This window comes from Drosophila tropicalis, unplaced genomic scaffold (genome assembly GCF_018151085.1).
Source record: "Drosophila tropicalis isolate 14030-0801.00 unplaced genomic scaffold, ASM1815108v1 contig_859, whole genome shotgun sequence".
NCBI lineage: Eukaryota > Metazoa > Arthropoda > Insecta > Diptera > Drosophilidae > Drosophila > Drosophila tropicalis.
In genome coordinates this window covers 8,752,580-8,765,623 of record NW_027173353.1, presented here as the reverse complement: position 1 = coordinate 8,765,623, position 13,044 = coordinate 8,752,580, and the positions used below count along the sequence as shown (strand labels likewise).

General features: G+C 34.6%; 1 protein-coding gene across 1 annotated transcript; it reads left to right on the top strand.

The window, feature by feature from the left end:
- Positions 1 to 11,498: 11,498 nt before the first annotated feature.
- On the top strand, positions 11,499 to 12,419 carry LOC137582215 (TBC1 domain family member 1-like; the record flags this gene model as incomplete). The annotated part of the gene is given in 2 exon segments (XM_068296673.1): positions 11,499 to 11,885; positions 11,955 to 12,419. Coding segments are annotated over 2 exon segments (852 nt in total), but the record flags the coding sequence as incomplete, so codon positions are not given.
- Between the last annotated feature and the right edge of the window lie 625 nt (positions 12,420 to 13,044).

Below are 13,044 nucleotides of genomic sequence, written 5' to 3'. Positions count from 1 at the left end.
TCACATGTCCAGAGATCTGAAGTTTAAGAAACGTTTTCGAAAACAATAAATCCAATCCAATATATATACATATATGTATATATGTAGATCATGAATACAAACAGAATTGGCAGTGAATTGGCAAAATGATTTTCGATTTGTAATCGAATCGATTTTGTTTTGTTCCTGGGCAAGTTAAATAATTAACTTATATAGTATTCAATTACAACAAACAACAACAACAACAACAATAATAATAATCATAAAAATAATAATGAAGAACCGCAACAATAACAGCAACAACAACAACAAACAAACAAACAAAATATACAATTGTTATTTATAATTAAAAAACCAAAAAACAAACAAATTTGTTTTTATTTTTTATTTCAATTCGTTCGTCTTGTTTAATTTTTTCCTTTCGTTTCCGTTGACTTTAGTTTTTCAGTTTCACTTCGTGTTCCACTTTGATTTCCCTTCAAGGCAAAAGGTTTCGTCTTTTTAATACTTTTCTAATGATTATTTTGTTAAACTCATGAAATTTAAGGCATTTCTATATCAAAAATAATACCCAGTCATGGTTTCTCATCCAGGGACTAAAACGATTTAGATATACATTGACATATATGTATCTATATTGTATGTAGATGATGCAAATTAGATGTTTGCCAATGCATTTTCCTTGTCTTTTGTTCAAACATTTCCCAAAAAATATCGAAAACAGAAAAAAACCAAAGAGATTTTCTCTTACGTACGAAATGGAGAAATTGATTAATATTGATACATACATATACATATATATATATATGAATTGGGCATATTTGCCTCCTACTTGTATGTTTGTATGTGTTTAAGCATTAGTAGATTGATACTTATGATATTTCCTCTGATATTAACTATGTATATGTATCTAAATGTATGTATTGTCGTCGTTATTGATATGTGTGTGTGTATTTAACTTTAAGCAAAAGCCCCGATAGGAGGAAAGGATTAAGGAACACGAACCAGGAGTAAGTTGTGTTTCCCATATCTGGATCTGGTTAAAATTTAGATATCTCAGCTGGCAGCTGGCAGTTGGAATCGAGTCGAAAGTTCGACTTGAGTCTGAACGCAGCAAATTGCTGGTACAGCGCGGTATGTTGCATCCACTAAAAAAAAACGATAACTAAGTAAATTATATATACATAATTATACTTACATATATAAATATACATATATATACCACATACATACTTACGATACATACACATGAGTGCAAATAAGTACGCGTATCGTGATTTCTTAATAATTATTTAACTGCATAAGCTATAGACATACATACAAACAAGAGAAACGATATGAATATATAGTTATATATACTATATGTACTTGTATTTCATATATCAGTAGAGTTGACACTGCCTGGGTCTGAGCATTCGTGTGTTGGCCTTTATTTATAATTGGCAATTGGCAAGAAGCAAAATTAGTAATTAATATTTATTAACATAAATTGCATTCAAAATAAGGCTGATTTATTTGACTTATTCATTTAAATACTCTTACACCTTCCTCTCGCCCCCGCCAACACACACACACACACACACACACACACACACCACACATACACACACATCTCGGCAGACCCGGTTTGTGTAAGTGTAAACGAATTCGTTTTTAAATTTTAAGTAACATTTTTACCAAGTGCTCGCATTGCATACAATTAATTGTTTAGTTTAGTAATCAAGCAAAAGACTTGCGCATATAATTCATTACCAATTACCATTTTGACATCATTCTCATACTTATCTGATCTCGAGTTGGCAAAATAAGCAAGATTTCATTCATTTCAAGACGATCTTCAAACTATAACTCTGTTTCAATTTGAATATAAATTCATTAACTTCATTTGATTTCTAAATAAGAAAATATTACAAAATATTTTAAATTTTCCTAAAAATGATTTCTACAATGGCAGTAAATTCGAATCTTTCGAATAAGCAGAGCAACGCTAAAACTATTTGGGAATTATAAATAAACAAAATGGAAAATAACAACCGAAATTCTTATCTTTTGCAATTTCTGGCAGCTAAGTAAAATATTTTATAAAAACTTCCTAATTATTGTTGAGAAATTTCCAAATTAATACCAAGAGTTCGATATTTCTTCATCTATGAAGTATTGAAAAGAAAAACCAATGTTTACTAAAAACTTTAATGGCTAATTCTTGATTAGTCTTTTAGTTATAGTTTAGTATGCATTCACTTCTACTCTGACTCATGGATTATTCTTGGTAATTTCTTGATAAACTTCTATAATATGAAAAACGTTTCGTAAGTTGAAGCAGTTTATAGAGAAAAAACTTTCTTTCTGACTAAAGTTCAAAATCTACGATATTGTCCTTTCCTTTTTTCAGACAATCTATATCTAAGAACTCGATCTGCTTTACACTGCCAACGAAAAGAATACGTATACATAGAGAATTTGCTTGCTTCTCCTGCATTCTCCTAAATCTCCTTGCAAAATGCCCATGATCCTTCTCTGTCAAAACTAAATACTTATCATTCGCTCATCTGAATACTCTATATGAAATCTATATGAAAGCAATAAGCGGTCTATATACAATCATATGTATGTGTTTTATGTTCATGTTGGATATTTCAGTGTGAGATATGGGATAACATTATTTCATGACTATTATTATCATCCAGCATTTCTTATATGTATGTATAAACTGACTGATAACTTCTCAAAAACCAACTAAAAAAAAACCAAAAGAAAAAAAAATGATGAAAAAAAAGGCACGCCAATTTATATCTTGGCTACTTAAGCTTAAGTTAAGTGACAAACAAACGTAAAATAATTTCAATAATAGTTTTTAAATAAGTTTTTTCTACCCACGTCAGAGAGAGAGAGAGACACACACACAGATAGATAGAGAGAGAAAGTGAAAGAGAATGTAAGATGACCGAGGAGTTGTTGTAACTTTTTTACGATTCAATTTTTTAATGATAAATTGATAGATTGGCAAAAACGATGAACAATTTTTTTATGTAAACCCAGAGAAGAAAAATTGGGAAAATGATAAAAGAAAATCGCACGCGCGTTCAGTGTAAGCTTTTTGGCATTAATTAATTAATCAATTGGATATTGTATGCAAAAATTATTTAGTTTTTTGCATTAGATTGGCAAGCATAAAGAGAATAAAAAAAAACCACAAGATGTCTTCAAAATTCCTTAACAAACAAAAAAAACAACCAAACTAAAGACTTTAAACTGGGCGAAATTAACTGCGTTTGGCTCATACACACACACCCACACACACACACTCACACTCAGACACACACACACACACAGAGCTAAAGTCCAGTAAGAGAATATTGTACTGAGCGTGCGTCAAAAAATCTTAAAATTAAATATATATACATATTTAGTATATGCAACAATAAAATCATTTAAATTTAGTTTACATCAGTCAAGAAGAAAAATTTTGAAAACGTTTTTTAAGAATTAGGTACATACATAGAGCTATACATATATACATACAAATATATATGAATGAAGAATCCTGATTAAGCCTAGACTTTGACCTGACTTATCCTTAACCTTAACCTTAACTTTGACTTGACTTGAATCGATCTAACAATAAGTTAATGCTTACTTTGTTATATCCCAGACTAAAAATCTTCGGCATCTAACTACATGTAATTGAACTTTAGCATTAGCACCAAAAGAAATCGCATCTAAACTGAAATTTGAGTTTCGGATGTAAAAAGTTTCGAAACTATTCATAAATACATACATGCATACATTATTGTTGTTGTGTCTTCATCAAAAAAACAAAATATATACATATATATTAAATCTAACAATCTAAACATTTACATACATACTACATACTTACATACATACATACTACATAATTAGTTACTAAGAGCCATTCCTGTTATGTTTATGGTTACATAAATACTTTCCTTGTTTCGTTTTTGAAATCCATTGATATAACTGTTGATTATTTTGCTAACAAACACGAAAAGAAATCATTTCTCAGTTCGGGCTTTAACTAACAAAACTCAAACTAGTTGAACTGGTTGTCAAAAATGTGAATCTACATAGTTAGACTAAAGCGAAACCATAATTTAAAAGTGAAATATTGTAATGATATTTGTAATAAATGATCACCACATAACAAGGTACAAAACAAAAGCTAAGAAAGAAAAATAAAATACATAAATGGCACAAGAAAAAAAAAAAAAACAGTGAGGAAACTCCTCTCTCCCATTTCCATATCCAGAAAGCCATGGCGGGAGGGAGGGGGAGCTGCAAAAGAGGCCAGGAGCAGGTGAAATGCAAATCCGAAAGATACACACACACACACACAAGCAAGAAAAACATAAAGTTAAAGTTACATCTAAATAAATAGAAATTTGCATTTAACACACACAAAAACCAAAAACAAAAACAAATTAAATATATAACTAAAAACCAAGAAACAAAAAATAACCAGCAAACTAAGTGTCGTGTAAAATTCATGTTAAAAAATTTATGCAAATCTATATATACATATATATATATATACAAAAATATATTACCATACACATACATACATATAACTAACCGAAATTATGAATAGACAAAAACCACAAAAACCCAAAAACCAAAAAAAAAAAAAAAAAACTCTTTTTGACATCACGTAGAGACGAAAAAACATACATAATTACATACATAAATGTACATCAAAATGAAACAAGATATATATATTCAAATGACATAGATAGAGATGATCGTCTAGAATTTACAACAGCAGCAACAACAACAACAACAACAACTAACATGGACCCAAAACAACAAAGGCAAAAACCAATCTAAACAAACCCAATCTTCCCTAACTAACTATATTAAATACACAAAACAAAAGATAATCTAAACCAAGAATAAGAAGAAGAAAACAGAGCGAGCAGTATGCAAATGTTTAAAACTCTCAATTAAACATTAGGTGAGAATCGTGTACCTACAAGAAAAAAACAAGAAAAAGATAAACAAAAAGTGCATATATTATGTAAATATATATGGCTATAAATGTGCTAACAATATATTTTTTGCAGAAAACATAAATTACATTAAAAATGCAAACAGAAAACGCAACCGAAAAAATGGCTAAAAAGTAAAAGTTTTAAAATATGAAAGAGACAAATTTTTAAAGAAACAAATTATTAATCAAATTTTCAAACAGAACAGAACAAGTAAATTTCAATGAGAAAGACAAAACATACAAGAAAACAAACATAATATATATATATTTAACAGATGTGTATATATTTTGCGTCTTCATATAGTACATATATGTATACAGGCAGCATCGGAATGCAGATACAGATACAGATAGGCCAGAAACCGATATACATAAATAGATACAAAATGAATAATCGTAATTGTTACTTGGTTGAGCTTTGTTTATACTCGGTTCTTTTGACTCATATCATTCATCATCCGATGCATACACAATATTCAATTTTCAATATGTATTCTCATATATGGCTACACACCGCCCCCTTTTCCCACCTAGGATCACAGCACAGTTTCTACTTGGTAGTAGTTAAGTGAATGTCTACATAAAATACTTAAATGGCTGTACTTATGTATGCAAATGCTTATATACATATATCTAAAAGCTCCATTAAATACACTCACACACACACACACACCCATACACACATAATTTAAGTCATCTCTTTACATACAAGATAAAAGTCCAAGATCATTTCAATGATTGTACAAGTATTTGTGAATGTTGATTTAAACAAAAAAAACAATACAAATTCAAAATGATATAAAAGAAACACAAACAACAACAAAAACATTATACCCAAACATCAGAATGAAACATACAAAACTACTTATACATATGTATTTATGCATAAGCAAAAAAAAAAAAAGGACAAAAAACAAAAAATCACAAACAAACGAAAATGGAAAATTCTATAATAAAAATGAAAACACAAAAAAAATACAAAAAAAGAAACCGAAAAGAATAATTAAGAGAAATAAGAGCAAAACGATACTTTCAAAAAATAAGTGTTAATTTTTAATTTTTGAGGGGGAATGAAAAGTCGCAATTTAACCTTTTAAAATTTATCTGGAAGTAAATGAACTCTTTGAACTCCTGCAAACGAAAGAGTTTTTCCAAAGTCCTTGAATTGTATCGCATGTCCCTTTACTTTGTTTTCTTTTTTACAGCAATCTGGGAAAATCCTTTAGACATCGTTCGGCTCTTTGCCCACCTTTGACCTCATAAGCTGCGAATTGGCTTAAAATGTCTAAGATCTTTGCCTAAGTAGGGAAAGCTCCGACCTGCATGAAATTTAGGAAAGGAAAGCAGAAAATTATTTTCCAAGTTCTGTTGACAACTCGCCATCTGACAGATGTATAGCTAAATGTATCTTAAGCAGAATCCTGAAAAAGCATCCTGTGGCTGGTGCGGTGAGGAATTAAGCCAGGGTGGGGTCTGTAATATTTCAAGGTGGGGTCATGACATTCAAAAATCGGTTAAAATTTATTTGAATTAAATTTTTGTCAATTTACCTATGTCACTTAGTCTGTAGTAGGTAAATGATGATACGGGGGGCCTCTAGCATTTGTTAATCCACAGGCGGATTAAGGGCTGTAAAATGGGGTAAATTTGCCCCTTAAAGTATGCAATATACAATATGGTATTCATTGTTTTCAACAGATTTGTATGGCTTGCACTTTAAAAAGACTCTATCAACAACGTTTGCTTCCAAGATTACAGCACAGTACATTCCAAAAGTTCTTTGAATGCTTTGCTGCTTTTAGCATAATTTAAGGGGGAATTTCTCCAATTTTGCAGCCCTTGATCCGCCTATGTGTTAACACTACGCCAATCGGGTGCAAATAAATCCTTGCTCGACAAGGATCCCTTGCAGGGAATGCTTTCAATGTAATGAAATGCTATTGTAATGAGTGTTCTGTTTATCTTCCAGTTAGATATAAGTTATGATGATTTGCTAGTACTTCTTGTATGTAATTTCGAGCTCTAAATTCAATTGATATATATGAGACAGAAAGAAAGGACCGACTGTGAGTATATCGACTCAATTGAAAACTCATATATGTATAAACCTCTTAAGGAAGCAATTTGATATATGAAAAAATTATGTTTTAATTGAAGACTAGAGAACTTTTTTACTTTTCAATAAAACTTAGTGCAAATAATTCAATTAAATTGTGAGAATGACGCAAATTCAATAAATACTTAAAGTAGTGTGATATGAAACAGCAGGCCTTATAAAGTCGTAACTCGAGGTCCTTTGATTGAGAGCTCATTAGCCATGTCCCATTGAACCATAGAAATCACATGTAGTAGAATTGCAGTTGCACTCACAAACACTAGACGATGATTGATAGTGAAAACGCCAAAGACATTAACCTGTGTATCCTGATATGAGAGATGCAGACCAAAGAACTCGGTCTAAGATAAAAGACTTTGTTTAGTCAACATCCAGATATTTTCGAACATTTTATACTTACACTTCGCTGAATCAAAAGCCCCTGTCCAAAAGTCTGCCCTAATATGACCCTTGTATGTTGAAGCATTTGACTCATGGTATTTGCCATAGTATATAGAGCAAACGAACCCAAGATCGATGCACAACATCCAATAGTCATATGAATCCTAAAACCGGATGATTCAAAACGAAGACGTAGCAAAATAAATGCCAGTAAGGAGCCCCAGGACACGACACGTGCTATAATCACAAGTAGAACATATGAGAAAACAGAGGAAAGCTCTTCGACCAGAGAAACCAAGTCCTGATGCCTTTTTTGTAACTCCTGAAGTTCTTCAAATTGATTGCAACTTCCCATTTCCATGGGGTTTTCACTCAGTGTCAGAATACGCTCCAACCCATCCTGAAGTGAGCAGCAACAGGAACTTATTAACGCCATCAGACAAAATATCAGAAATTCTGTCGAAAACACAACGAAGGACGTTAAACCCCATTCGAGAATCACAATATATCTTCCACGGAAACAGATGATGATTACAAATAATATTCCTGCCATGGGTTGGAGCAACAATTTGAAATATATCAACAATCTCAGATGCCTTCGTTGAGCCTTCGATGCGAAATATCCTTTCTCGTTATTCCGTTTCTCCAATTTAAGGAGTAAACTAAACATGTTGTAGATTTTGTTCTGCCACCGACAAACACACCAGATACAACTCAACAGAGAGGCAATTAAAACTGAATCAAAAATACGAGTACTTAATACCCATAGCTTGGGATTGGTTTCGTCACTGGTGAATCTCTCTGCAAGTACCACAAAAATGAGTGTCAATGTTGCAAAATGATGGAGTCCCTTGTAGTATTTGAGTAGGCGTGACTTATTTAGATGACCCGTTTTGTAATTGAAATAAAACGAGACACTTCCATTTGCGACAAGTGAGTAGCTAATCAAAGTAAAGATAAAGTTCCTCGTCTGTAGCGCCATGGCTAACTAAGTATAACTAGATTAACTCAAGTTCCAATTGCTTTTAGTTTCTGTTTTCGTCGGGCGACCGCCGAAGCTATTGATTGGCGATATCCGTGAGAAATGGAAAGTCTTCTTAATTACTTGGCCTTACATTTGACATATTAGATAAAATTAAAGTTATGGTGAATGGAAGATATGATCGGATAATGATGATTCAATTCCGATGGGCACAGTGGTCGTTCCAATATAAAAAAAACTAAAAAAAAATACTTATTGGTGGAAATGACGTTAATCATGTTCGGAATTCCAAAGAAGATTCCACGGATCTGGGCCCTAGTGTTGAGTCAAAGAAGTGGGTAAGTTAAAAGTTTGATGTACTCATTTGTCGAAAATTCAATCCAATTAAAGCTGGAACAATAGATGGCGCGCCAGTAATTACAGCGCCATCTATGCATCAGTTTAACTTCTGTTAAATAACAGACAATGTTTACATATATCCACATATTGAAAGTATTTGATGACAACCAGGGAGGAGTACATGGCGGCGGAAACTATTATCGAGTTGGTTAATGCGGTTATAAAATTTGTAACTAAAGCACATATATCGACTAATTTGGTTTGCTTTGTTGTTGATGGCAATCCGATTAATGGTAGAGTGCGAAAGCATTTCCTGGATAGTAAAGGAAAAGTCCCCTTTGTTTGGGATTACATTAATTTTCAGAATGTAATGCTCAACCATAAAGAGCACATCGATGACACATTGTGTTATATTTATTCAAGGCCGCTGGACATCGAAAACCTTGCAGTCATAGAAGTTTGCGATTTCGTTGTTCCAGCGGACTTGAAGGACTTTACAAAAAGGAGAAGGAGTCGTTGTTAACTATTGCCCAAAGGATCCATTCATCTAATAGGAAGTTTGGATCCTTGGGCAACAGTAGGAGCATTAACATTGCAAACATTTCAAACAATAAATTAGAAGTGTTTGGAAAATTAGTTTTAAATACAACTAAAGAATATTTTAGTTTAAGTAAAATAAATAATATTACTGAATATGAATTAGTATTAGAGGGGGTTTTGCAATTAGTTTTTATTTTAGCTTTTAAGAGTAACTGGTCTTGTGGGAAAAAATAAAAAAAATAAATAAAAAAAAAAGTGCATTTACAAATTTTTGAAATGTTGGGAATGGGAAGAAAGGCTAATTTGTAAATTGCGGCGTATTCTTGACTCCGCCATATTTTCGTAACCGCCAAACGTTGTAAGTATGGAAGGAAAACTTTATAATTTTACAAACTTTTTTAATTCCATTGAATTATACTTTCTTTACAGACAAACATGAGCAACTTTGCCAATGCAAAGGAAATACTTTTGACCGCGAAGGCAAGTGTAAGTATATTTATGAAAATTTTCTAGAAATTTCCAAATAGCTTTCCTTCTTTTACATTTCAGGCGGACCGGGCTATTGATCAGGTGGACCGGGTTATTGGTCTGGCGGAGCATGCCATGAGGATGCTTCAGCAGGTATGTAATTGTATTACATTTGGATATGTAATACTATTAGATATGAAAACCAAAATCCCAAAATTTGAATCGAATCGTATAAATATAACACAAGTTACAGTCATCAACGGAGCACATGCATACACACGCAGACGCAACACTACATAAAGTGTATGTGTATGTTTCCGTTGCTTTGCTTTGGGAATGAGGGAAGAAGAAGAACAAATTGTAAAATATAGAGTAAAATTGTTTTTTTTGAATGTATATTAATGAATTGAGTTGCAGAAAACCAATTTTAAACAAGTAAAATTATTATTGTCAAAAACTGCAAGGGTATATAAACTGGTTGTGTTTGATCGGGCATTGCCTGCTCAGCGGCAAGAAGTGATGGTGTTGCCAAAACCGGAGCTGGTTCAACATGAACCACTGTTTGTTCCGCCTCTTGAGCCAGAAAAAGAGCCAGTGGTTTATGTTGAACCAGCGCCGGTAGAGGAAGTTGCTCCTACGGCGGATATGCAGCAGCGCTCCTCAGCGGTGCAGGTGGAAACCATAGACTTGCGTATATGGTTTCCCTTCGGTAAAACTCGCGTCTGTGCGCTGTGTGCCAATCGATTTTTGTCCATTGCAAAAATGGAGGCACACCGCACAGACTGCGCTGATCGAAGCACAAAATATTGCACTAAGTGCAATATTTACCGTGCTTGTAATTACCGAAGCGTGTCGAACCACAAACGATTTTGTGGGAGAGACAGGGTCCTGCACTCGCTTATACAGCAGAAGCGGGTGGAGTTGGCAGGATCACAAGAGGTGGCCAATACAATGGATTGGCCAGCGTATGCCGCAAGGTACTACGCGACTCATGAGATCCCGCCAAATTCACCTGTGAGGCAGCAGGCAGCAGCTGTGCTTAGTACGCCGGAGCAGCTCTTTGAGGACGTGCTCTTCCATACGGAGGTGAGTATTAAGAAAACTAAAGTTTTTTATTGTATTATTTAAAATTTCTAATGAAATATTTTTTCTACTCCATTGCAATTGCAGGAAGAAACCCTATCTCAGACCACACCCGCTACGCCAACGACACTTTGAGGGAATAAATACAGGTGAGTTTCATTATTTTCATTTTGAATAAAGACTAAAATGTTGCCCACTTTCAGATCCCATCAAACCGCCCCCACTTGCAAAAATTTTTAATCCTCCGCAGAAAGCTCGATAGTGGCAAAGTCGCGATGGGCAAGTGCAATTGTATCATTAGTTTTTCCTTTCTCTTCGCCCCTGTATCTATCATCTATCAAACAATCAATTAATCATTGTTGCTGAACATCTCAATCAAACAGTCATATAGTGAAACCGATCCTACATTATAGCAGTTGAAAATTTACCAGAAGATTTACCACTTGCATTACGAAGATTTAGCAATACACCCCTCAGTGATTCGGCGGAATTTTGTAATTATTGGAGCTGTAAAGGTTGGGCTTCCGATGGGATCACAATCTCTGGATCGAACGATGATGTTGTAATCTGTCAATTGACCGATTTGACACCGTTTGCATATCATTGAACGCAACTCCATGCAAATTGCCAATAAGAAAGATCCCAAAGTCTTGGGTCATGCCATTCGCACAGGTGTTCCACGGTCTAAGCGCGGCGATGTTTGGACGTTCCTGGCTGAGCAGCATTCCATGAACACAGCTCCCGTGCACACAAAACGTTTCCCCAACTTCAATACGCCGTATCACACGCTGCTGAAGCATCTCACAGAACATCAGCATGCCATATTTATAGATCTGGGCAGGACATTTCCCAATCATCACTTCTATAAAGATCCATAGGGCCTGAGTCAGTTATCGCTATTCAATCTGTTGAAGGCCTACTCCATACTTGATCCACAGGTAGGCTACTGTCAGGGTCTGGGATTCATCTGTGGTGTGCTGCTATTGCATGTAAGTTGAAGCCATTCATAATTTTCCATATCCAAGCCAATTACTTAATTGTTTTTCCTTTGTTTTCAGTGTGATGAAGCCAATGCGTTTCAATTGCTTAAACATCTCATGTTCCGTCACAACATGCGGACTAAATATCTGCCAGATATGAAAAAGTTGCAACTGCAGTTGTATCAGCTCTCCCGTCTGGTTAAGGATCATTTGCCGGATCTATATGTATGGCTGGATCAAAACGATGTGTCACCCACTTTGTACGCAGCTCCTTGGATTCTTACTGTCTTCAGCTCCCAATTCCCGTTGGGTTTTGTGGGCCGTGTTTTTGATTTGCTTTTCCTCGAGTCCTCCGATGTGATCTTTAAGTTTGCAATTGCTCTGCTGTCCGTGCACAAGCAACAGTTGTTGGCAAAGGATAACTTTGAGGAGATTATGGATTACCTGAAAACGGTGGTCCCCAAAATGGAGGCCATGGAAGAGGCCAAAGTTCTCACACAGAAGCCAACTGAGCGAGGTCAACAAACCAGTCAGACAATGTAGAAGAAAGTATATCCGAATATTATCAAAATGTGAGAGGAGAAGGAAAATGCTCATGGTGAACACTTGACTTGATGAGAATTTGTTCCCAAGACCAAAAACTACTTAATGGAATTGAACTTTGAGATACCCTGTAAGAATTAAAGCAAACTTCCCGATTAGGCTCTATATCTTATAGGATGGCTTCTTCTCTCAACAATATGCCCATTGCCCTGTGATTCGGGGGGGTTAGAGGGTAAACCAAAGTGGCCTTTGGCTTCGTATCAAGATGAAGCATTCTAATGAGACAATTATTACAAATTATTTCGCTGCCACTTCAGATTCTCATAGCTGTCCCCGGACACGTTACTTACACTCTCTCACATTCAAGTGGTAGAAATCAATTCGATTATTGTATGATTCAGCTTGATCTTCATTCTCACAGGGATTTCGATGGGCAGTCCTCCTCCAGGCTGGCACACACAATGCATTGATTAATTCCACATGAATGACTTTGAAGAGTTGCCGGTAATTAGCAAGCGGCGATGATGTGAATGCTGGGATTTCAAATAACCATAACCATGTCTATTTTCTCCACCCAACCATGTTGTGCCGCTGTCGTTCGTGGCAGCATAAGGTGGGACCACCC